At 36.5% G+C, this 25,269-nt stretch overlaps 1 protein-coding gene across 1 annotated transcript in view; it reads right to left on the bottom strand.

Annotated features, from left to right (window-relative positions):
- The window catches only part of cplane1 (ciliogenesis and planar polarity effector 1), a 122,559-nt gene that overhangs the window by 45,858 nt on the left and 51,432 nt on the right, over window positions 1–25,269 (bottom strand). The window contains exons 17-32 of the mRNA XM_028802447.2: window positions 23,856–24,084; window positions 23,139–23,302; window positions 21,199–21,416; window positions 20,663–20,827; window positions 17,087–17,225; window positions 16,098–16,207; window positions 15,655–15,819; window positions 12,533–12,644; window positions 10,652–10,958; window positions 8,135–9,083; window positions 5,112–5,272; window positions 4,591–4,745; window positions 4,332–4,432; window positions 2,360–2,442; window positions 1,927–2,031; window positions 981–1,191 (exon numbers count right to left, since the gene is read on the bottom strand). Of these exons, the coding sequence (XP_028658280.2) occupies window positions 981–1,191; window positions 1,927–2,031; window positions 2,360–2,442; window positions 4,332–4,432; window positions 4,591–4,745; window positions 5,112–5,272; window positions 8,135–9,083; window positions 10,652–10,958; window positions 12,533–12,644; window positions 15,655–15,819; window positions 16,098–16,207; window positions 17,087–17,225; window positions 20,663–20,827; window positions 21,199–21,416; window positions 23,139–23,302; window positions 23,856–24,084 (3,374 nt within the window). The remainder of the gene's footprint in view (window positions 1–980; window positions 1,192–1,926; window positions 2,032–2,359; window positions 2,443–4,331; window positions 4,433–4,590; window positions 4,746–5,111; window positions 5,273–8,134; window positions 9,084–10,651; window positions 10,959–12,532; window positions 12,645–15,654; window positions 15,820–16,097; window positions 16,208–17,086; window positions 17,226–20,662; window positions 20,828–21,198; window positions 21,417–23,138; window positions 23,303–23,855; window positions 24,085–25,269) is intronic.

Raw genomic sequence — 25,269 nt, 5'->3', positions numbered from 1 at the left:
CGCGACAGGACCATCTAAGAAAAATCATGTCGCGGATGTGAATCGTTGTATGCAGCGTGTCAAAAACAGTTTGTTTGTCGCAGATGTGAATCGCTGTATGCGGCGTGTAGAATAGTTTGCGAGGGGTATCCCATGGTCTTACAGTTGGTGGGCGGGTCTCTGTTAGTTGCTCTTGCGAGCGGGCACATGACCAGGCAGTGTGTATGCTTCGAGAGCGAGGGTGGACGCGACAGCACCATCTAAGAAGAATCATATTTGTCGCAGATGTGAATCGCTGTATGCAGCGGGTAAAACAGTTTGCAAGGGGTATTCCATGGTCTTAGCAGTGTCTATACTTCGATGTGAATCGCTGTATGCAGTGTGTAAAACGCTGTATTGTATGTTGCCCTATCCAGAGTTACATCTTTTCATTCATCTACAGTCGTATCCTCAAAACCAACCCCATTTGGACAACTGTGTCTTTCAGGAAGTGTTCACCCATCAATACATAATTATGCGGCGTATGCTACGCCGCGGGTTGGCTAGTACTGAATAATAAAATAATATAGTCACTCTCTTCACTTCCTGCCACGTCTTCTCTGAAATAGAAAATGGTTTCTGATTTTACAGCCCATCCACCAATACTCACCCACAAATATTTTTTTAGCTTGAGTTTGAATTATGCAGTGTAATTAAGTATTTGTCCTCATTTGAACAAGTGAAAATACATTAGGGTACATATAAATGAGAACCAAAAAGTAAGATTACCAGGAAAATTATACACCCTACTTCCAACCTTGGAGATGGTCATCATTTCCTACCTAAAAAAAGCTGAATTTACTAAAATGTTGCTATATGCAACTGTTACAGAATAAGAAGTGTATTCTGTAATCTTTAGTCACACTTCACACATCTCTGACAAAACCTTTTTATATTAAGTATGTTTCTCCACCTAGAAAAAAAAAACAAACTATAGGAAGGAAAAGTAATTATCTATTCACCTGCACAAGTCTGAACATTTCATCCTGAAGCATCTGTCTGACAGCTTCAGAAGTCGTAGAAGACTGGGCATCAGGGGTGCTGTTCTGAGCCCCTTGCTGTTCTGCTGGACCATGGGAGGGTGTATAATCAGCATCACAGTTATGGCTTGTGGGAAGACGAACTGAAGGAATAGTTGGGGTCTGTACATTGGCATCTGGACAAGAAACACTGCTAAGGATGAAAAAAAACTTCTCATTTAAAACCCAACATAAAAATAGATGTAACAAAATTAAAACAATGAGAAAACAGCCCAATACAGTTCTTTTAGCTTCCTGTGTATCATCTGAGAAGACATCATCAGCCATTGAATGCTGTGTACTAACATTGGGTCAATACTATATGCTTTCATAATTTTTTTTAAGTTTACATTTATGAGAACTACATTTTTTGTGAAAAAACAGAGTGGAATACCTTAGCACATGAAATGCTAAAATGTTTTATACAATATCATTGAATTAAATGTTAAATAAAAAAATTAAGGTAATAAACAGACAACATTGACTCATGCATCTTTTTTGGAAGTGATAAATACACATTATAAATTTGAATAGCCCTCCTGCAGTCTGTATTGAAGTGCTAATCATGTGATGATAGTGGCATCAGGTGAATAGCTCCAGGTAATGAAAAGTAATCTCCAAGTTCCTGTTTAGGTTCACATTTTAGCCAGTCTGGTGCAACATGCTATTATTTGAGAGAAGGGAGAGCACTATATTTTTTTCTAGTTTACTATTACTGTCATGCTTACAGCTTTATTTAGTGATATAATGACATTCAGTAGAGCACTATATTTTTTCTAGTTAACTATTACTGTCATGCTTAGAGCTTTATTCAGTGATATAATGACATTCAGACATTAAAGTAACAGAAAATTACTGGAAAAGAAATGAGAAATATCTTTATACTTACCTTTCTGATAGCATTGTCATCTCTGGCCTTTCTGGTGACATTGTCATCTCTGTAGCTGCAATGCTAATATGCTCAGGACTACTCTTCAGGTTTTTTAATTCAGATCTATGAAGATGACAGTAAACAAAGTTGAGCTGTAATTACCAAACTCACACATTTCCTTTGTATTTTAAGCAAACTGAATTCCTGCAAGATGTACTCAAACATTGTTTTTTACACTAATTGTAAACCATTTTATTTTGAAACAATCGTTACATTGAGCAGAACTACAATATCTTCTAAAGGTAATGTTTCTATAAGATTACTAAGAGCTGTGTTTACGCTCTCTCCAAGGAGACGGCTGCAAGCCAACTTGTTTGAACAAGGCAGGCACATTACAAGTTCTCAGCATGTTTTACTCTTAACTAAGGGTATTCAGTTCCAGCTTACTTACTTCATTAATTCTTCAGGATACACCAAACACTGAACCCCTACAGAATTGTCTTGTGGGGACTTCTCATCCAAAACTGGTGGTCTCTGAACATAAACACACAACATGGTAAAGTTAAGTACTACAGAAAAACATTTTATGTAAAAGCTCAACTATTATCCAAACTGTGCTGTCATGGGAAAGGCTATTTCTGAAAATGACTTTTAAATTGAACAAATATTAAACACAAAGTATACGAATTACAACTTACTGAATAGCAGTAAATTACATATACAACAATACATTCTACATAATAAAACATATTACAGGCAAAACAATTCTTAAATATAGTTGTGCATTCTTTGCGATTTGGTGATGTCAATTTTTAACTGCCTCACATTTCTTATTCGGGTTCAGCTGAATTCCCACTCATTGTTTATGCAGAGTTTGTATGTTCTCCCTGTGTCTGCAAGGCTTTTTCTTAAAGGTTTATGAGTGGGGTTACCAAAATGGTTTTCATTTGACCTATTTACAGAAACACCAGTAAAACTAAAACAAGCTTAATTTCTTTCTACATAACTGCCATGAATGCTAATATACTTTTTATAACACTAATGAATCTTTTCTATGGCATTCAAAAATACTTTGTATGGTTTTGCAACCACACTGCTGTGACTGAACTGATGTATTCACACTGATTCATAGGGATATATCCAGTTAAATGCTTTCTTTTCCTCTCTGTTTTAATATATTATCTTGAAATTCTCCCAGGATCATTGGATGTGACAATATTTCATTTTAGGAGTCAACATTCTGGGCACTCAATGTGAACAGCACCTGGTTATGTTTTTTTTATTCATCAACAATGGTTTCACCTGACCTATGACCAATCCTTAAAGTGTCTGTAGTCTCACTCTCTGATTTTCTATTACAATTCAGACAACTGTGGCAACAATTTTATCTTTGTGTTACCTTCAGGAGACACCATGACATGCTGATATTCTCTAAACCATCTTTTGACTATGGAATGCAAATCGAACTGGTCCTGGTACATGCACACATTAACTAGGCAAGAATGAATCTGCTATGCTATACTGCAATCCAGATATCACATAGGAGCTAACCTTTGTGCACTTAAAAGTAGAGGCAATACAGAGCGCCCTTTCCAGATTTAGATTCAAAACATTTTTCACCCCTTGAACAACAGTCTTCTGCCACATCTATGAAATGTGCATGTAAGAATAACTGACAATTTTATGTAGGCCTAGAAAGCAGGTATGGGTATGTGACTATGCCCTGTGACACAATGACATTGCACTTAACACTGCCTAGACATGGCAATGCTTATCATGACCCATGTCACACACGTGCGCATGGGAGACATTTTAAGGGATTAAATAACTAATTAGCTGCCAGACCAAGGGGTGGCACTATCCTCTGATGCTTTCTCTCCTCCCTCTGCAGACCAACCAAAAGAACCTCCCACTGATGACCTCACTTCCACTTCCGGTTCACCTGGACCCACCCTTTCCTATCATTATTCTACTTAATGGCCATTTTGTTACCCTGTAACCAGATCATTCAGGAGCTCTGTGCACAAAGACCTTTTTTCATTTGTACTGCCAACGGTTCCAAGTATACAGGGATACCACAGTGGCATACCCCAACTCTTTATTTTGGTTTTGTCTCTGTTTATTTCACACCCAGTAATGAAAAATAGTTATTTAAAAACAAACAGCCAGATCTGTAACACTTAAACTGGGATATGATCATGGCTTCATTCTTAAATGCAAGTTTATGGTGTTTACTTGATGTTATTGTAAAATCATACTTAAGTATAATTGCAGGGAATTTAAAAGGAAGGTGATCATGTGGTTCAGTATAATCCAAGGTAAGTTGAAACCATACATATTGTGCAAATAAAAGATCAAAGAAAGATGCTAAATAAATTAACAGCATAAGTTAAAGCTGTGTTTTAACTAATTTAATCACTGACCTCATTTGACTGTGAATTAGAAGACTTGGAAACAACAGCCTTAATGCTGACAGAGATACTAGGATGAAATTGTAGCACTGGTGAATCATCTTCACTTTCGTCTTACAAAAGGAAACATACGTTTATATTATTTATATATTCAACTTTTATTAAACAGGAGAGGAACACATCATAAATGATAAAATAGAGAGTCTTTACTGCATATCCGATACATTACTATTTAGAAGTAAAATATTTCTCAGCAGATAAGCAGACTGACCTGTTTCAGAAGGTACATCTGATTTATCTTCTACTGGAGTATTATTGTTTTGAAATTTATAATCTAAGTATGAATCGACTTGATCAGAGTGATATGACTGGGATAGACCAATGTCACTCTGTCTACTTTTATGCTTCACAAAGAAGTCAGAGTATCTGTAACAAACCGAAAAAAATCAGTTTGTTAAATCTTTGAAAGAATATCGTAGGCACCTCAAACACTACTGTCCACTTGCACTAACAGGGGAGCCAAAGGAACAACAACCAAGCTGACATTTTATCAGGTAACAGGATAGCTTTGTCAAACATATGTGACCATTGTCCCATTAAACAAGAGGGATACTAATATTTAAGAAAACAATAATGCAAAAAAAAAAAATCATGACATGTTGTGTCCATCAACATGGAAAAACAAACAGTAAAAACAGGATATATTCCTTTACTTTTATTATATCTGCAAGGCACCTAGTGTTCTTCAGATTACTTCAGTTTCAAACCACTACAGAACCACTTAATACTTACTCAAGGTCATTTGCATCCTGTGCCTCAAACATCTCTGCATCTAAAAGGGTGACAGGAGTTTCAGTTGACACAGGATACCCAGTGTCGATGCTACTTTCTCTGTTAATATTTAATTTGGACTCAGGCAGCAACACTAGAGATGCCTCTTCGTCCTCAGATATCTAAAACGTAGGGGAAATAAATATAATTACAATACACAACTTCAATCAAAATAAAATAATAAGCTGCTATAAACAAGACATTATGTGACAAAGCAAAGAAAGCCCACTAAGTAAACACCATGACCTTTATCTGTCAAGTAGCACAACAGAAATAATATAAACTCGCCATACTCCCATTGTAGACACCCACCCATTTAGTATTGAACCCACCTAGTCTTGTATGGGGATTCCAGGGCCTGCTAACAGTGGGCACAGAGCAGGTATCTATCTATCAAAGGTCACACTCATTCACAGAAGGCCACCTTGCCAATGCCACTCAAAGTAACCTGAACATATTTGGGATGTGGGAGGAAAACTGGAGTAATGGAGGGAAATGACACAGAAAAGTTGAGAAAGTTTAAATTCCACACCAGCAGCACTTGGATCAGAATTTGTCATGGTGAGGCGGCAGTGCGAACGTTTAAGTAGTACTCTCATTGAAGCGTTTACTGCAATTCATTAGACACACGGCTCTAGATGCTGACTACAAAGGGGAGGTCCTAATTTCTATATATGAGAATATCCTCAATTATTTAACATAATTTTAACTGCTTAGTAGATTTCCTTTTTATATCAATAAGACAATAATGTATGATCTATCTAGGGGTTAGTGCTGTGGTCTAGTGCCTTCTCTCTCATTATTGCGAATTTCTTCAAAATATATGGGGTTACCAAGCTGGTGCCACAACTTTTTCACTTTAGTGTGCCTCCTTTTACACATATCTATGTATCCATCCACCCATGGGATCAGGCTTCAGACTTCTGGGTGGTCAAAATCTGTCTGCAATTTGCACATTTTTCCCATGTCTGAGTGGGTTTGTTTCAAGTACTCCAGTTTGCCGCAAAATCACAAAAATATGCACCATAGAAGATATTACAAATCCCCAGCTATAAAGCTCCTCTGTCCACAGTCTATCCTGGCAGTACAGGAGCAAATGATAGGTAAGTAAGCATCATAAGGAACATTCACACACATTAAATAATTTCTGCTGTTGACAATTAATTTAAAGTGCAATGTCACAAAGCAGCGTAGTTTACTTTTAAAAGTGTGCTCCAATTTGTTTTCTTGTTTCAGTGCTACCATGGCATGATGTAACTGACATATTCAGTTTCAATTTACTTTTGTAAAGCATGTTCTACTGAGTACAGTGTTATAGTATTTGTACATTTTTTCCAGCTATAAATAAAAAAATGACAAAAATAATTAAACCATACACCATTTTCACAAAAATTAGGCTGTATATACAGTAAAACAGTAAATTTCATTCTGATTAACAAAAAAAATGGTTAAAGTACAAGTCCATTAACCTTAAAAGTGAGATAAAACAAGCAGACATAAACTCCAGTTAGTTTACTCCAGGAGGAAGAAAAAAAACACAAAAACAAAGAAAACTCTGGGATAGTCATTGATGGTTTTAAAACAACTAACATTGGATGGAGTATAAGCTCATTAAAGACTGTGTGTGTGTGTGTGTTCGCCCTGTGATGGACTTGCATCCTATGCTACCTGGGACTGGCTCCAGCAGACCCCCTGCAACCCTGTTCATGACTAAGCAGGTTAGAAAATGACTGACTCACACACACCCATACTTACTCAGAGTGGACCAGACCCAGGTACCTGAGGAGGGGGAAACTCGCACGGATACTGGGAGAACATGCATATTGTATGTAGGCATGTCACCGAAGTTTTAATTGCAGATTCCATCCTTTGCATTTTTCCAGTAAGTAGGTGGTAGAAAATTCCATTTGCTTTTTTCTGTTTTATTTTACCTCATATATACATATATCAGGTACAATAAATCACCTTGTTGTGTGTTTTTTTTTTCCCCCCGAGTATATTTTGTTAATTATGATCTGTTTAAATAATTCTTTATGTAGAGAAAAAAGAATAAGTCTAACTTTTGTTAAAGCTTTTCTTAAAATTAAGATAGCTCAATCCAGTTTAGAATGACTACATAATAGTTCAGGAACAATCCTACAGGAGAGCACAGATGCACAAAGACACTCATCCCAGATCTCACTGGTCAGTCGCAACACTGTGTACTTAATTCACAAAATGACAATAACTAATCTGAGTTATTGTACATACTCATCTCCAATTTGTGTCCAGTTTCACGAAACAGAGGGAAATACAATGAATAAAATTACAATCACAAGATGACATGGATTATACAATTCGCAAAACAGTTTTGGCATGTCACAAACCAAAAACCCCCATGCTCTTTCCACGGATTTCTTATGAATCAGCAGTCTATGAGTACACATTAAAATTCATGATTTATAAGAAAGGTGCTTAAATGGAGTTGTTCTTCAATTTAGAAATTGGAAACTGATGAACATTTAGTTTAGACTGTTTTGACCATCAAGAAAATGAGCTGTGTAATTTGCCCTCACCTGTGAAAATATGATTTGTTATACGTTTTGTCTAAATGAAAAGAAAAACTACCTATATTTAACATTGTTACTTTCTTAGCCTGTTGTTACCATCTTCCCTTCTACCAAATGGTGACAACTTTTAAACGTAAAATCCTGCTGTGTAAAATTGTCTAAGTATGCAATAAGCTAAATAGTTCCCTCAAGGCTAATAAGAGTCTCAACATAATAAGCCTTGTATTCCTATCTCTAATTGAAGGACCAAGCTGATGACACCTCAGATTTTAATGCATCACATTTTTATTATGAGTACAGAGATTGCCTCCACTGATAAAAATGACTCAAAGAAAGATTCATTTTTAAATAATATTTGAATAAACTATACAGCTGTTGGAAAGTAGAATTTTATTTGCTTGGGCCATGAATTACTGAGACAGTTTTTCAGCTTACCTTTAACTGTGAGCATTTATCCATCAGAGTTCCAGCTGAATATCTCTTTTCCATTATCCACAATGAGCTAAGAATAGCTGGAGCTGTGCTCTTGACACGAATCACAGTTCTGTTTTCTTTCTGCCACTCTCCATTACCAGACCCTCTTAGCAACCTGCGGTTTGCCCAGCGGATCATCCACTCTAAAAGTCTCCCTGTTAACTTAAACTGAGCTTGTAAATCTGGAGTCAGCTCATCCATTGGAGGGGTGATATCCTTTGGCAATACAACCTGGTAAATATACTTTTCAGACTGTTCAATTCCAGGAGTAGATAAGCCAGAAATAAAGGCACTTTGATGTCCTGCTGAAAGATTTGTTTGTCCAACTGATACATTACTGGTGCCATCCACAGAATTTGATGCAAGCTGCTGCCTCAAACCAAATAAACCTTGGCTTTTATTAGCACCAGAAGAATATAAAGATCTGTTTAAACTGAATCTTGTGTGATCTGTGATTGAGCTTATAGGCCTCAGTCTTGACTGTGTGCTCCAAGTCTCACCGTGAGAAGATCCTCCTTTTTGAAAGGGTTGTGTTTCAGGGACAAGACGATAGCAGCTGCCAGCTCTGAAGACATTACCACTACTTTTTTTACGATTCTGATGTCTTTTTAGTGTGCTGTGCACATCGAAGAGAAAAGAGTTCAACTCCTGATTTCTTAACAATTCAGAAAAGGTGGTAAGATATGGAACACATGGGTCTGCATTATTTATCAGGTCCCTTTCCAGCAAGTATGTCAAGAAGAGCTGTAAAAAATTAATATATTCATCATCATCACATTCAAATTCCCAGGATCCCACAAGGGGTAAAATTGGAGTGTTATCAGCTTTGTCTTTATTTACATCAGTCTGTTTCTCTTTGCCTTCATCTGTCACAGAAGTTAATGTAACACTTTGAGATCTGATGTACTGGCTGAAAAACAAAATTAACATTTCGGTATTAAAACAAGATTAAACACTTCCCACTATATATTAACAAGCATGCTACTTTATAAAAAGTTATTCCTCAGGCTTATAGCTCTCCAAAACATTGATGCTAAATTAAATGATACTACCGTAAGCAGAATTATTTTAAATTAAAGTTTCTGTACTGTGTAATAGCATTTTACTCTTCACAGTGCATGTTAAGTTGTGTCTACACCAAATACGAGAAATTACAAGAATATTTTCAGAGCCACACCTAATTTAAAAATAGGAGGTATTTAAACAGGTAGAACAGTAGGCAATTCACATATATATTACCCATCAGTTAGGAGACTGCAAAAATGCACAGTAAACATGTGGTAACTGTAATAATTTAGAGCAGGGGTGCCCAATGCGTTGATTGCGATCAACCGGTAGATCGCGTTGCATTAAAAAAAAAAATTTTTTTTTAAATGTTAGTCTATGATACTGTATATCCTCCTATGGCATTTGCCACTTGATTGACATACAGGGCGGCCAGTCTGAGATCTCTTTTCTTCTAACACACTGGTCATCCCGCACGCACGATCAAACGCGTAAGCTAGTGTAAAACTCCGGCTGTGATCTAGTTAGCCTTCCAATTTATATCGACTAAAGAAGGGATTTTAAAAAAAATTGTTTGGGGAGGGTATGGGCTGGATGTGGAATTGGAAGAGGATTTTTTTTCTCACAATGTCACAATCGAAGTGCGTTTGTCTGATCTGTCAATCTATCATTGCTATTCCAAAGAAGGAAAATGTGGAAATGATGCTGACATCCAAGGTTCGATACCCAAGAGGGGGTGCAGTGAGTGTGTATGCCTGATGAGCTCAGAATTAGGGCGAAACACGTGTCGCGTACTCTTTGCATTATTTGACAGTAAACTATGCAACATTCTATGATCTGCTTCTCGCAACTGAAGAGGGTATCGTGGCGGATGTTTGCCGACTTGCAGACCAACCACAAGCGTTACCTGGTAGGTAACCACCCACACAATCAGATTGTCATGAATACAGTATATGCATTTTTAATGTAGGTAGATCATTTCGACCTGGTCATTTTAAAAGTAGCTTGCAAGCCGAAAAAGTGTGGGCACCCCTGATTTAGAGGCAGGCAAACACAAGCCTGGAATAAAAAAAAATAAGCACTAACTATTTGTGCTGTAAACCACAGTTTATTTACTCTTAGGCATCCTATAGATTTGTAGAAACAAAAACTAAAATTCAGGCACAGATTCTGATTACTGAGTAATCCAGCTCCGCACTAAACAAAATAAAAATAACAAAAAGTTAATTCACTTTGTTTAATACCATGCATTTGAAAAGAAAGCACTTTTACATTTTATGTAAGCAATATAACAAGTGGCACCTCCAGAAGTAACCAGGTCATAGCCACAAAGTGAACTAGCAGCTGAGTTTAAATATGAAAGCAAACTAGACACTTACTGTGTTGCCATAAAGCCACTAGACCACATGCCAAAGAAAAAAAACACTATTAGAATTCCAGCAGTGTGAGACCTTAAAAAATGATGTGGCACACCTGTTATCAGCTTCAGACTCATCTCTCCTGTCAACTACTGGAAGCTGTTCTGAAATGCTGTCAGCAGTGTCTCCATCACTATAAACCTGAGCTCTGCCATAGTCTGTTAGTGTACTCCTGCTTAAACTGGTACCCAATGAAAATCTGTCATAAAGAGGAGTGTCATTTTCCCCTAAGCTCTCCTCTGTCCTTTCCCAGATGTGTAGCTCAACTGGACCAATGTTTCTAGCAATTCTCTTCAGCTGCTTAATTCTCAACTTGAGAAGATCTTGAATGATAATAGGCATTGTGTCTTCTGTGTCAGGACCTGAAAAGAGAGCACAAAAGGGTGTAAAATGTGTTAATTTACAAAATATGAAAAGAAACATTCAGTGGAAATTGGTATTGCCCAACTTAATAATAATGTTTTGAGCTAGTTAGTGCAACAAGGCGACAAAGACATACAAATGTAACATTTATACAACTGGACCTCCTCCTTATCATCAGTACTACAAGTTTCTGAGTTTACCCAGGTTAGCTGGTTGCCCCTAAAATCTTTTTTCACCACTCATCAAGGTCCTGGATATCTTTTAGGGTAAGGCCCATTTTTTCACATCTTCTGAATGAATAATAAAGAAGTAAAACTTCAAATAGTTCCTGTGTCACATGTATTACTTAAGCTAGCAACAGGTTGTGTGACAGTTTGGGCAAGCCTGAGTTTTGAACCCAGTTTACTTCTGCTTATTTTATACCACATTAATTTGTGTTGAGTAAACAGAATAACCATACAGATATACTTGAGGACTTTTTTTAAATAATAGTAAGGAACTGGCCAGTAAAATTTCTTAAACTTTGAAATGTAACTGTTGTTAGAGTCCTTATATACTAGAATTAGAATTTAACAGAAAACACTTTGCACAAACTAAGGATAACTTAAACCAAACAAAATATTTATCTGAATAAATTATTTCTCAATTTGCAAAACACATTTCTGTGGTATGCTACCCTAGCACAACATGAAAATACAGAACCTTCTCTATCTTGTAAAGTTTCAGGAAAAAAATACAAGCTGTTCGAAGTCTACTCATACTTACTAAACAGTGATGGATTTCTTGGGCATCTTACTGTATCAAAGATTTTACTGAACCCATATATGCCTCCCTAAAGTCATTTGATCACATTCTACATTAACATAAATAAGCATACTACCAATAACATATTTACTGCATGGTGCGTGTTAATAATGAAAGTTGGAATCCTTTTTTTCTGGCCATCCCCCTCCCAGGAACATTTCAACTTATGTGCTTTACTGCATCCCAGTAACCATGTACTGGAGAGTGCCTCAGTCCAGGGTCAAAAACACAAATGCAAAATCTTGCAAATATTTACAATTAAACTTGCCCTGTGTCATTTATAACAATTGACAGAATCATTGCTTAGACATGTTTGCACATGCCTAAAAAACAAACTAACACCACCCACCAAATAGTAAATAAATGCATCTTCACACACCCACATTTTAAATTGCAGTTTGTAACTAAGTGTTAATTTCACTACCATCAACTGCTTTATTTCTTCTTAATTCATATGTCATATGGCTTAGTCACTTTGTTTTGGACATTCTCTACCACTGCTATGTCATTTCTGTAATCTGGCTCTTAGAGATGGAACAAGGATACTTGGTCACCTGTGGCTACTCCTATGAGATATATGAACATCAAAAGCTTCACAATATGCAATGAGTTACTTCCTTTTTTTAAATTAAGAACTGTATACATATTTAAGTAAGACTACACCATACAATTTACTCATAAGACCAGTTAAAAAGACACTTGTTTGTTTAAATCACAGATCCTCATCAATAAAACAAACTTTAAGAAATTCATATTGTATCTAGTTTACCTTTCACAGTCAATTGCCTAAGGCGTTTAAATAGAGAGTTATACTTCTCCCTCAATGCAACACGTACAGAGTCCTGCTGTTCTGGAAAAGCTCTAACAAAAATGTCTGCCACCTGGAAGGAAAAGAACAGAAAATTAAAAGTGACAGTAATTACTCCCATAAAAAGAGATGATGGTGGCACGCCAAACAAAAATGCCATGTATTCAATTTCCTTTTTTTTCTGTCTTTCATTTTGAAAACTTTTGACCTTACATATATATGATTTTTGCAAGTTTAACTGAGAAAGAAAGCAGCATCTAAATAAAATTACATGTATTCAATTAAACTATAAAACATACATGGCAAAACAAAAGGCAAATATGATGTATGGAATGGAAACTAGCTATTATTTTTGTCTTTAGAATAGCAGATGAAAGAAATAAATTTGGTTTCTAAAATTATACATGTATTTATATAAACAGAATCCAATAATTTTACATTCAAGATTAAGTAAAATATTGTAAATTAATAAAAATTTCAATTAAAACCATGAGCAAAAACATTTTCTTCTACCTGCATCTTCTGTAGCTCATTGACTTAAGCCTCATTTCAGTTCAATATGGCAATATTGCACCAATATGGCACATCCTACAGCTAAAAAGGCATGTGTCATGTGCACAGAATTTGAACTTTTTTTTTTTTTAATTTAGTTTTTGTTACATACAATTCACAAAAAGCAATAAATAAACATTTGTATTTGGACATTATTTTGTAAAGTTTGCACTTTAGGGTAATAAATACCATCATATTCTCAGGCATCCTCTCATCTCTGACAGACTGAGGAGATCGTTCCTCCCCCAAACTATTCGACTCTTCAATTCCACCCAGGGGGGTAAACGTTAACATTATTCAAAGTTATTGTCTGCTTTCTCTTTAATTTAATATTGATTTTTTTTTTTGTATTAGTATGCTGCTGCTGGAGTATGTGAATTTCCCCTTGGGATTAATAATTTAATAATCTATCTATCTATCTATCTCGCTATACCACACTCAAGCACTGCACACTAAATCAAAAGCCACTCTATGTAGAAATGCTGTCTTCCTAAAATTCAGAGCACTTTTTTAATTATCTTTCTGCATACTATGGTATTACAGATTATGGCTAATGTAAGTAATATTTTATCTTAAAGATTTTTCAAAAGATATCCCCGTCTAAGTGAGTGTGGAGGTGTGTGCTTTTGTGCCTTCCCATAGACTGGTGGTCTGTCCAGCATTTCCTGCTTTGTGCCCAGTGCTGCCAAAATAGGCCCCCAGACCCTGTATCCCTGAATTAGGTTAAGAGTTATGCCAGAATTGTTTCCATTTTCAGGAAGTACTTATGGGCACGCACTACTTACTTATTTTTGTCTGTATACTAATTTATTTGTTTTTCAGTCAATAACCATGGCTATGGATAATGATTTTGACATTTAACTTCAAATTTTGATTATTGAGTCTGTGATTTTTTTGTTATCATTATGTAGTACCCTACTAGCTAGGTGTATTGGTGAATTTAATTGCTTTTAACAGTTAGCCTCAGTGGCACACCATCACAGTTATTCAAAGGCAGGAAGACAGAAAAAAAGAGAAAGCACAGAAAAATGTAATTCATGTTCTTTTCTTCCAAAGTATGAAGCACCGATACCTAGCCAATGAGATACTTGATCATTGGAGAGTAGAAAAAGGAAAGAATAAAGATGGCATGGACGTACAGAAAGATGGTGTGGAGAGTCGAAGTCATTGCATAGGAAAAGACAGAGCAAAGAAAGCACGCACTAAAATTTAGAGAGTGCTTACAAAAGGATCTTTTTTTAATTTTAGGTTCATGTTAATGTGAAGAGTGAGGAGGTATTGAGCAGGCTGAGTCACTGTAATGTGAGTGTGAAGAAAGTTCAGCTTTCAAAAAGTTGCAGTAATGATAGAGAGCTGTTTTATTGGATTTTGCTAGCTAAAAGAAACAAGTAAATGGAGCATCAAACTTATCACGTACAAAAGCAAGGATTGCAGTTTTTCCAGGGCAGAACTGTGAGGGTTCAAAGTTTTATCGAGGATATCAACATGTAGTGTGACAACAATGCCAGAAGGCAACTGCAAGTAGCCTATGGATTTGTGTACAGCTTATGAGCTCTAACAAAGTACACCAACTATTTTTTTTATTTTGTTGTTATCAATTTATACATATTTATCTATTATAAAAAAAAATCCTGTGAGAGGGAATGACTAGGAGACGATACGTGATCTTCACGTTAAGATTGCGGAAGACAAATAAAAGACCGGCGAGACAAAAGAGAATGGCCACGGAGCGTCTCGCTGGGATATAGAACATGAGATTCTCAGCAAATATAAAGCGTATAAGGACAATACGTTAAGCAAAGAAGAAAGAGCAGCACGGAGAAAAGAGACCCAAAAGCGATGTAGAGAAAAAAAGGCAGATAAGAGATTATGAAGAAAGTAGAATTCGAAAGGCTCAAACAAACAATGGCGCGATACACATGCAGAGAAAGGTAAAGAATATGACAGCACTAAAATTCAAAAGTAATGTAGTGTCCCAGCAAGGTTGAAGCCTTTTTTGTTTTAAGTGACTGTTAGGTCCGATTGAGGGAGGGCGGAGTACAGCATGGAAGACTGATAGCAGCGTGACAGCAGATGATCCAACAGCACCTCCTTAGCATGCATTCTGCCGCCCCCGATATCACGCGAGACAAGGCAGTGAGACATCATTTAAAACAAGTCCACGGACATCTAACCTAGCAGTTGTTGGTTTGTTGTTGGCAGACACGCTTCATGTGCTCCCAGCTCGTAAAACAATGTATTACTTTAACAGCAGGTAAAACGGATTCATTGAGCCTGTTAGGTATTTAATTTAATTCAAGTTTGTTAGATGTGCATCGCACAAATAAATTTATCCTATGTTCTAAATAATGAGACAGTTTAACAGTGAAGGGCGAAAATCAGTATCATTTACTTTTATGTTGGTCATTTTGTTTCCTTCTGCAAATTATCTTTTACAATGACCTTTATACTATGTGTACGAAGCAGGCAACATTAAGATCAACCATACTAAGATGTTGAACAAAGATGAGGTAATAAAAATATGTATATACCTTCTTTATTGGAGGTAGTTCCCCTAAAAGGCTCAGAACCACATCTTGAGTAACTTCCTCTGCATTTATAAACCTTGAAAAAGGCAGCAAACGGCATGCCCATTCCAGAGCTTCAATACAGTGTTCAACTACTGCTGCATCATATTCTACTCCATCCTTGTAGACCTACAAGATAATTGGTTATTAAAAAAAATTCTTGTGCTTTGCTGAACTTGTCATGGATGATTTTCATGCAGTTATAAAAAATCTTCACAAAGCAGCTGCCCAACTTCCAAAGTTTCAATGCATACATAATCACACAGAAGGAAACATTAATGCTAGCCTATACTGTTAATTTAGGTAGTTTTGACATGCAACAGCTCTGTCTACAAGTCTCCTTCTCCGTCATACACCAGTAATATATAGCTTTAGAAATTAAAATGTAAAGTAAAACCCACAATTACCTGAGGTTCTCTAGTATTATTCCTTGCAAGCTGATACTTCCTACAGCTCAATGAAAGCATTTCTCGAACATGGAACATCCAGCACAAGCCACACAGGTCTCGGAAGAAACCTTTTAAAACATAAACGAATATGCAAAGAAAATACACACAAAGTTTAATATTACATTTTTAAACTTGTGTGTTAGGACTCATTGTTTGTGATATTAAAAATATAAGCTATACTTTAATCACAGCAGTGGGAAAAGTGCTTCTCATTTAAAGATGCAAAGGCAGTTTCCATTCATTTAAAGATTAACATTATTGGAAAAAGCAGGCAGAACAGCAAAGACTCTCTCTCATAATATCTGTGTGACTAAACTCTTAATCAACAAACAATGGTTTTTGTACATGATTCACAAATTTGCTTTGATTAGCCATTATTGATAATAATTCCATAACTGTTTTTTTCCACAGTAATTATTGTACACAGAAAATAAATAAATATTACTTCACACATATCACATATTTATAAATATAAAATATATAAAATACACACACACAGAAAACTAATGTAAAAACTTAGTAAATTGTCTTCATAGATTTCAAAAAGATCTCAAATTGTACTGACAGGATGTAACAGCAATCCTACAAAGGTAATTCTACTATCTGGATTCAGATATGTTATCAAGGATGGTCACAGTATGCGATTTACTTCTCTGTCGTTGTACTCTGGCCATTCCATGACTATTTGTACTGTGCAGGTGGTGGCATTCTCATTCTAGAAAATTTCACTACTGCACCTTTAGGATGCAAATGCTTCACCATGAAATGAACAGGTCCACTCAACGTCACTTTTTAGTTTTTAATTTAACAATACAACTATAGATTTCTTATGGTGTGCGCCAATTATGAATGCAGTAAAGGGTAACTCATCTGAACATAAGGTCTTTCATCATTTGTGTGAAGTGGTGCATACAACTTAATGTATGTAATAAAACAAGCTGTCATACTTATTGTTTTAACTACCACTGGATCTAGTTGGCCATCTCTGCCTGGTCCTCCTGGTTTGAAGTATTTTCTTCTGTTTAAATATTTAAATAAAGATTCTGGAAAACAGTTCAGGGGAGGCTGCGAACCTTTTAATCGTATCTAAAAGAAAAAGAAAAATTAAATATTTTCTTCAGTTCAGTACATGTGTTTCTCAATTTACAAGAAAGTTTTGGGCACACAAAATTATAATGGTGAAAGAAAAATTTCTATAATTAAAATAATCTGATTCAAAGCAATTCTAATTGTGAAGAAATGGGAATTATTTTAAAGACATATGCCAACATCTACCAACCAAGGCTTTACAGACAAGACAAGAATGGCATGAACCTGTATTTTTTGATAAGCTCTCAGTACTCAACTGAAATTTAAGAAGTTTTTAGATTTGTTACACATATGTCCAGGCTGTAGGGAATGATGCCTATTTTTGCTTTATCAGTCCTAGTATCACATGACTTTAGTGTGGTGAAAGGTCTCTGTGTGCCTGGCAGAGCTACGCTACCTTAAGCAAACTGATTTGAGGAGATGGGTAAGACAAAATATATCCACAATTTGACTCGAATGATGCATTTTATGAAACAAACTGAACCACACACAGAAAAGGGAAAAAAATGACTATTTACCGTCACAGAGTTATAGACTGTCCAGTTTGCTGTGCCTGTGAACAAGGTACCTTCCAGAATTGTACCCTTCACCTGCAGCTTACCTTATCTACTCTCTGCCATATTCTGTTTTATCTATGTGAAAACTGGTGCAGTCTGGGTGCTAATTACTCCAAAAGTGTGAAAAATATATAATATCATTGTCAGTGATTTTATACTGTATATAGATTTATCTAACTGAAGTCATAAACTGCAGAATCCTCAGAGGTTGGCTGATTATGGCAGGGGCTACTTTTTACAGATCACATTCTATATTGTAGTATCACTTCAAGCAGCATCATGTTATGCATTGTGTGCACATAACACTTTCATAGTACTTTATATATGTGACAAAAAATGTGAATTGAACTAATTTGCACTAAAAAAACTAAATTGCATTTTATATCAAAGCCTTAGATTTTTTAAGAGAGTCACGGCCATTTGCATATTGATATTATCATTATGATATTATATCATAGTGAATTTCCCCTTGGGATTAATAAAGTATCTATCTATCTATCTATCTATCTATCTATCTATCTATCTATCTATCTATCTATCTATCTATCTATCAAGTTCACAATGACAATCAAAACTCAGCATTCCACATTTATGTGACATGTCACATGCATGCACAAAAAATAAAATATTAGGAAATAAAAAAAGAACATTATGCAATAGAGCTAAACCACAATGAAACAGAAACACCACCACAAACCAGTTATTGAATTTTATAGCACAAGCTGAGTCACCCTTGCTCAGGATATGGTAATAAAAGAACTGAAGACAACATTTTTAAATGAATAAAAGAAATTAGTAAATTTCGCAGTTTCTTCTTGGCAGACATTTAGTCTAGCCTATAATATCAAGCATATCTGAGTTGTGATGCATAGCAATTTCAAATCAACTTTGAACTATTTTAATCATTATAGAATTACCAGATATGAATGTTGGTGCTGTCCCATATTAATACTTATTGCTGCAGCAATATTTATGTATCCACAAATGCTTCCTCCCACTGCAGATGCTTTCCACGGTCCATGACTGACATAACTGGAGTTCCATCAGTTTTTCAGATTTGTCTATGATCTTCTTCATCACACTTAGTTAAAGACTGTGAGTGACTGAACTGTAATATTTTTAGGTGATTATTGCTGTTCTTTTTTTTAAATGATTAAGTTGACTACTGAGATGGCAATTCACATTTTCTCATCAATATTTAACAATGTCAATAATATACCACTTGGAGAGGATTTTTTGTGGTGAAATTTCATATGCTAGAGGAAAGCGCGCCCCTGGTTCTTAAAGGTTGCTGCGGAGGCTAAATAAATTAATCTCACAAAATGTTTTGCTTGTTCTTTTCCTTCCTAAAATGATATGGATACCCTGTTTTACAATATGTATGCATTTTCAAGACACGAGTTAACACTACATAACACACTTGACTTTAAAGATTAACATATTCAGTAAATTTTAGGGATTTTGTTTTCTTATTTGGACTTGTGCTACTTGAAACCGATTTTAAATCACAAAAACAGAAATATTTTTTAATTTATCAAAACTTTTGACATTAGACCACCACTTCATCTGGCAAATTAATATATACCAGAAATAATTTTGGCTTAAAAATATGTAACATATCCTTTAATGTCTCCATCTATGCTAACTATCTACTTTAGAAAGAATACAAATAATCTTCTTTACTTACAACAGACTTGATGAACTCCTAAACTCTGTAGATATGCACTACTCAAAGGAGGCAGTATTAGAAGCATTTTGATACGGCTATGTCTATCTCTGTGACAAAAATTGCTGCAGTTGTGGTAACAGTGCAGGGATGGGTGAGATTCAACCAAAAATTCTGAAAACATGGGATACTGTATAGGTGATTTGGTTAACACACCTCTTTAAAGTTGTGTGGTTGGTGAGTATTTGGATTTGGGACAGGGAAGACTAAAATTTTAAGACTTTTTTTCTATTGCCAAGGCATCACACTTCCCATTTTCCTTGGGAAATATATACTGAATTACAAGAACAGAGGCTCTGTTCAAAACTAAACATCGGATCCAAAAAGGATCAATTCAGAATCCATCCTATCCATGAAACAATGGGCCACTACAGACATTTGGGGGTCATTGTGGATTGAAAGTTGTGTTTGTATGTTTGGAGATACGTCAGGTCCATTCAATGTAGGTCTTGACCTTCTGCAACAATGTGTCTTGACTCCTGTTCTATTTATGATGTTAATGGACTGGATATCAAGGCAAAAGCAAGGTTGTAAGAGTGTCCAGTTTGAGAATTGCAACTCTGTGGTTTGCAGATGACAATATCCTCTTGGCCTCATGAGACTGTGGTCTCTGATGAGCACTGCAATTGTTTGAACCTGAGTGTGATGCAACTGAAATGAGAATGAGTAATTTCATATGTTAGACCATGACCATCACCCCAAGTTGGTTGTTTTCTTTAGGTAAAGTGTTAATGCCTCAAGTGGAGGAGTTCAAGTACAATCACTTTGTAAGACTGATTGAGAGCAGTTTTACAAATATAGTACTGGACTGTGTTAGTAAGGCTTTTGATTTCACAATCAGCCTACTTCTCTATTGTCCCATTTGATCACAATCTCTTGGTAGTAACTGATAACTTAAGATCACAAGCACATGCAACAAAATGATGCTCCTGTACAGATTTTCTTTGAACATTGGAGTAGAACTGCTGCTTCTCTGGTTCAAAAGGAGCCAACTGAGGAGGTACAGGCATGTAGTTAGAATGCACATTTTTGGCTCCCATAGGAGGTGCACAAAGCAAAAGCCACTGGTGGAATAAAACAGCACGCAATTACAGTTTTAAGAGCAAAAATTCTTCATAACTTTAATTACAAAAAACATAATAAATGTGTACCTTATTCATCACTTTCCGACAACGCTTTAGTTTCTGAATATACCACTGGGCTGCTGGAAGAGAGCAATGTGCTGCTCTGAATAGCAGAAGAACTCGCTGAAGAACATTGGATACATTCTGACGCATCATATGCTCTGCTTTTAGTGCCATATCTTCTACAGAATGCTAATGAAAGAAGAAATCTAATAAGTCCTTCATTCTAATAATTAAGATTAAAGTTGCTTCAGCAATAAATCAACCAGTAACTAATGTAGGAATGCACAGATCTCATCTCCCTTCCATATAAATTATTTCTAATTTCAATTCAGCATATTTCAGCACTTTTACCTATGTTTATAATTTTAAATTAAAATATAGGTATTAACTGAAAATATCTGCAGTCTATAAACAGAACTTAATTCCCAGAACTGACACCAAATTACTAAATACATTTACATGTCTTTACCTTAGAATGATTAACCTAATGATTTATAAGAAACTCCAATAATGGTAACAGCCAAATAACTTTAAAACATATCCAGATTTCTTAAGCGTACCTTGCTGTCTAAAGCTGGCTGTGGGCAGTACAGAGGAGGTGCTGGCAGATACAGCCTGTGAGGCACTATAGCAGATAGCTTTGTACTCAGCTCCTTGGCAGTCTGCAGCAAGACATTAAATGTCTCTGAAAGCACATCAGATTCTGCCATGACAGCAGCTTTCAGAATTTCCTGGATGGAATTAAAAAGTGAGTCCACATCCTCATCTTCAATGGAATCTTAAAAAAAAGAAAAAGAAAAAAAAATCTTCAGATGGCAACGCCAATTATTGAGTAATCAATGAAAGTTTTACATGTAAAAATACAATTGTGCATATTTCCATTAATAATCAAAATAATTTGTACTTAGTGTATTCAATTTGGTAACACATTTTGCCACGTAACTCAAAGCACTTCACTGTTCCTTTCAAACTTGCAACTTCAGGCTAATCAAGTTTAAAACTCAGTTTGAAAATGATAATCACTGGCTAGGACTTACTAATGTTTGTTTATTTTGCACTATGGTGTAAGGCCTAGCAACTTCAGATACATCCTGAAATACGGCTTCAACCCTAGAACTTCTTTGTTCTTCTTTTATTGCACCCACTAAGGTAAGGTGGTATAGTGCAATTAATAATTCAAAGAGATCTTCACACAGCATAAATTGCATAAATAAAATAACCATATAATGCTGAACTTTTACTATTGGCAACAATACAATATCCTTTTTTCTGTCCATTTTTTGTGCAAAAGTATTATGCAGAATAAACACACTGCCATTTTCTAAAGGATGTTCCCAATCGCCGAGTGAATACAATCTCATTCACAGATCAATTCACTCATTGTGAATGGACAAACATTGTGTAAACTATCCAAAAATGTAAGTGCACACAGTTTACTCTTGCCTTTTCTTGCAATTTGTGGGGTTATATGACCAAAGATTTTGGCAGAAGCAGCACAAAGCCAGTAGCTGATCCGTCCACTTCTGCTTAGCATGTGTTCAGCTCCCCCCTTCACAACGTGAGCGGGAGAGACACGAAGTGGCAGGAGCGTAGCGTGCCTCGGGGGGGTTGAGTGAAGCGATCGAGACCAGATCATCTTGGAGAGACACTTTGACGACACGCAAGACTAGACATTACAACCTTAGGAAGCAAAACCCGTGAGACTGTGACCTTTGCACATCACGCCCTACTTACAAACAATTTAAAACAAGTTCACTGACATCTAACCTAGCAGTCATTGGAATGCTTTTGGCAGACAAACTTCAGGTGCTCCCAGCTCTTAAAACAATGACAAGCAGAACACGTAACTTGCCAGCAGCAGCTGCAGCAAGCCAGCGTGCGTTCAGCCCTCACATCCCCCACACCCCACTCCTCCACCTCCTTCAGAACGCTAGCGGCAGAGACGCAAAGTGGCAAAAGGACAGCTGCTGTACAGGCTTTTAAGTGATTGACGCAAAGTGCGACAAGCACAACACACAGCTGGCCAGCAGCGGCAGCAAGACACCAGCTGAACCGATCGCATCTCTTTAGCGTGCGTTCAGACACCCCCACCCCCTTCACAACACGAGCAGCATTATAAGTCCCACGAGAAAGAGATTTAACCAAAAGTTTTAAAGTAAAAATGAAAATAATGCATATGTAACAATTCCCATGAAAATAACAATCTCTTTAAATTGTTTATCTGGTAAACCAAACCCGGGGGTGGGTGAGTGAAGCGAGCAGGGGGCAGAGCCCCCTAGTAATAATAATAAAATTAATAAATCCACGATGTAGCGGGGGCACGATAACTGAACCGCAATATAGCGAGGGATCACTGTAAACTGTTTAGTGGGGCTGTCGTCTGAACCAATTACTCAAATTCAGTGTTACCAAAATTAAAAAATACTCTGTGTACATGCAAAAACTCGACAAAGAGAAGGAAAAATATGCAAAAATTACATATCCTAGCTACATATTTTACCTGTGATCTGTTTACTGTCTTTTGTAACTTCACAATTTTTTTTTGCCCCAGCAGGAACCAATTCTTCTGATTCTAATTTTTGTCCAAGCAAAGACTGCAGTTTATTATTGAAAATTTGCACCGGCTGCAGTTCCAAGGGAATGTGGAGCTCTCGCCATTTAAACCTATCGAAATAATACCTTTAGGTTGTCAAATGCACATTAGTAAGTTATGACAATAATGGTATTTAGTTTGAGTACCATTTTCAGCTTAATTTACACACCATAAATTTATAAAGAACACAACTGCATTATCTTAAATATATGTAAAGCATAGATTCTATCAGAAATCTTAGGTTCAGTGTACTGCAAATCTTCCACTTAAATATATATGAGAATTTCATACTCTATATTGTATATTATTCTATTGTCACTAATCAGAACAAACATTATCTCAACAGTAATGATTACAGAAAAAAAAGTTCTCCAGTACAGAAATATTTCATGAAACACATTAAACTTTAATCTTGTATATTTTAAAGCTACTCCACAAATACTGACTTTTTTGATAAATGAAATACTAATTGTCATAGCCAACACAAAAGAGCAAAACTTTATATGTTAACTGAAATGAGTATGGTAACATAACATGCATCTTATATTAATATTTATGCAAAAATGTATCATTTTACTGTATTTATGATTTCACTTAGTATTTCACCAGAAAATGAACACTTACCCTGAAAGATTCAATGTAGTTTGGCAATAAACTTTGTATGCCAAGCCTAGAGACACTGCCATCTTCCAGTCTCCCAGTGTATGTGCCAACCACACTGCTTCAGGTAATAAGCCACCAATCAGCAGTAAATCTAAGGCATACTCCACTGACCACACACCCGACAAGTGCTGCTCACGCACAACACTAGCCACGCTGGAGTGTTGTAAAGGGATTATTCGAGAAGTGCTCTCTGTTTAAATTAAAGAAATGCAAGATACAAAGAGGTTCTCTATATATTCTTGTATAAAAAACACACAAAAAATGCCAGCAATAGATACTAAAATGTTCAACACAATGTGAGGCATAATTAAAATATTAAGTTGCCAAAAAAAATTATATGCCAAGTAAAATGTTCTTAATAAATTTTCAAAATAATACAACTATAGAAATAAGCAAAAATACAGTAGACAGTATATAAAATGAAAATAAAAATGTTTAAGTTAAGCAATTGATTTTACTTTTCATAGCATGAATCTAATGTCTCATTCAACTTTTCTCAAGTTTCTCAAAATTTTGGTCAAAATGACCCCAAAGTCTATGTTTAAACAACACACATAACAAAAAAAAATGTATTACTCTTGAACTGTCCCCAGAGGATTATACCTACAATTCAAACTCTAAACTTATAAGTTTAAATAGAAACTGGTATCAGAATGTAACTGTAGATGCTACAGTGACATTCAGTTCACCTTCAACTGCCTCCACTACTTACGTCTTAAATATACTATTCAACTTCTTTATACTGTTTTAAATGTTTGATGTATTTTTGCATAACTGCGGCGCTCGTAACCCGTTCGAGAGGTGTGCAAACAGCACGGGGTCCCTCTTTGTCCCATAAGGGGACCCAGGCTGTTACAGCACCCCAGAGTAAGGGGAGGCCCCGGAGGAAAACGGAAGGGTCTCCTGACAGGGCGAAACGAGACCACGAGAGCTCGCGTGTGGTGAGACAGCTCTCTCCAAGGCAATGGAGAGTTGCCCCAAACCAAGCTGAAGAGATACAGGCACGGGCGTTCCCGTCCTGTTTTCAGGTCCGGAGGACACCGAAAAGACAAGGGGTGCACCGGTGTTACATGTGCCGCGGAGTTGGGCATCTGTGGAGATGTTGTCCATATGCCCTGAGCAAAGATGCCATTAGGCGGCGTCGGGACGACGTCTCCGCGTCTGTTTCTTGTTTTACAGGTCCGGACCGTGGAAGACGGTATACCGGGAAATACCTTGGGAAATTTCTATCCCTCGCGGGACGGGTCCGCTTTGCCAGATGGGCTTCAGCTGGTGAGGGGGCAGTGTCCCGGATGAGCGGGGGCACTGCCTGGCCGGGACGCCTGGACAGTCCCCGAGTTGGACGATACTTCTCCTCGGCCACGAGAGGACAGCC

Source organism: Erpetoichthys calabaricus, chromosome 5 (genome assembly GCF_900747795.2).
Source record: "Erpetoichthys calabaricus chromosome 5, fErpCal1.3, whole genome shotgun sequence".
Lineage (NCBI taxonomy): Eukaryota > Metazoa > Chordata > Cladistia > Polypteriformes > Polypteridae > Erpetoichthys > Erpetoichthys calabaricus.
The sequence above is the reverse complement of the archived record's forward strand: the minus strand, read 5'-3'. Positions and strand labels throughout refer to the sequence as shown.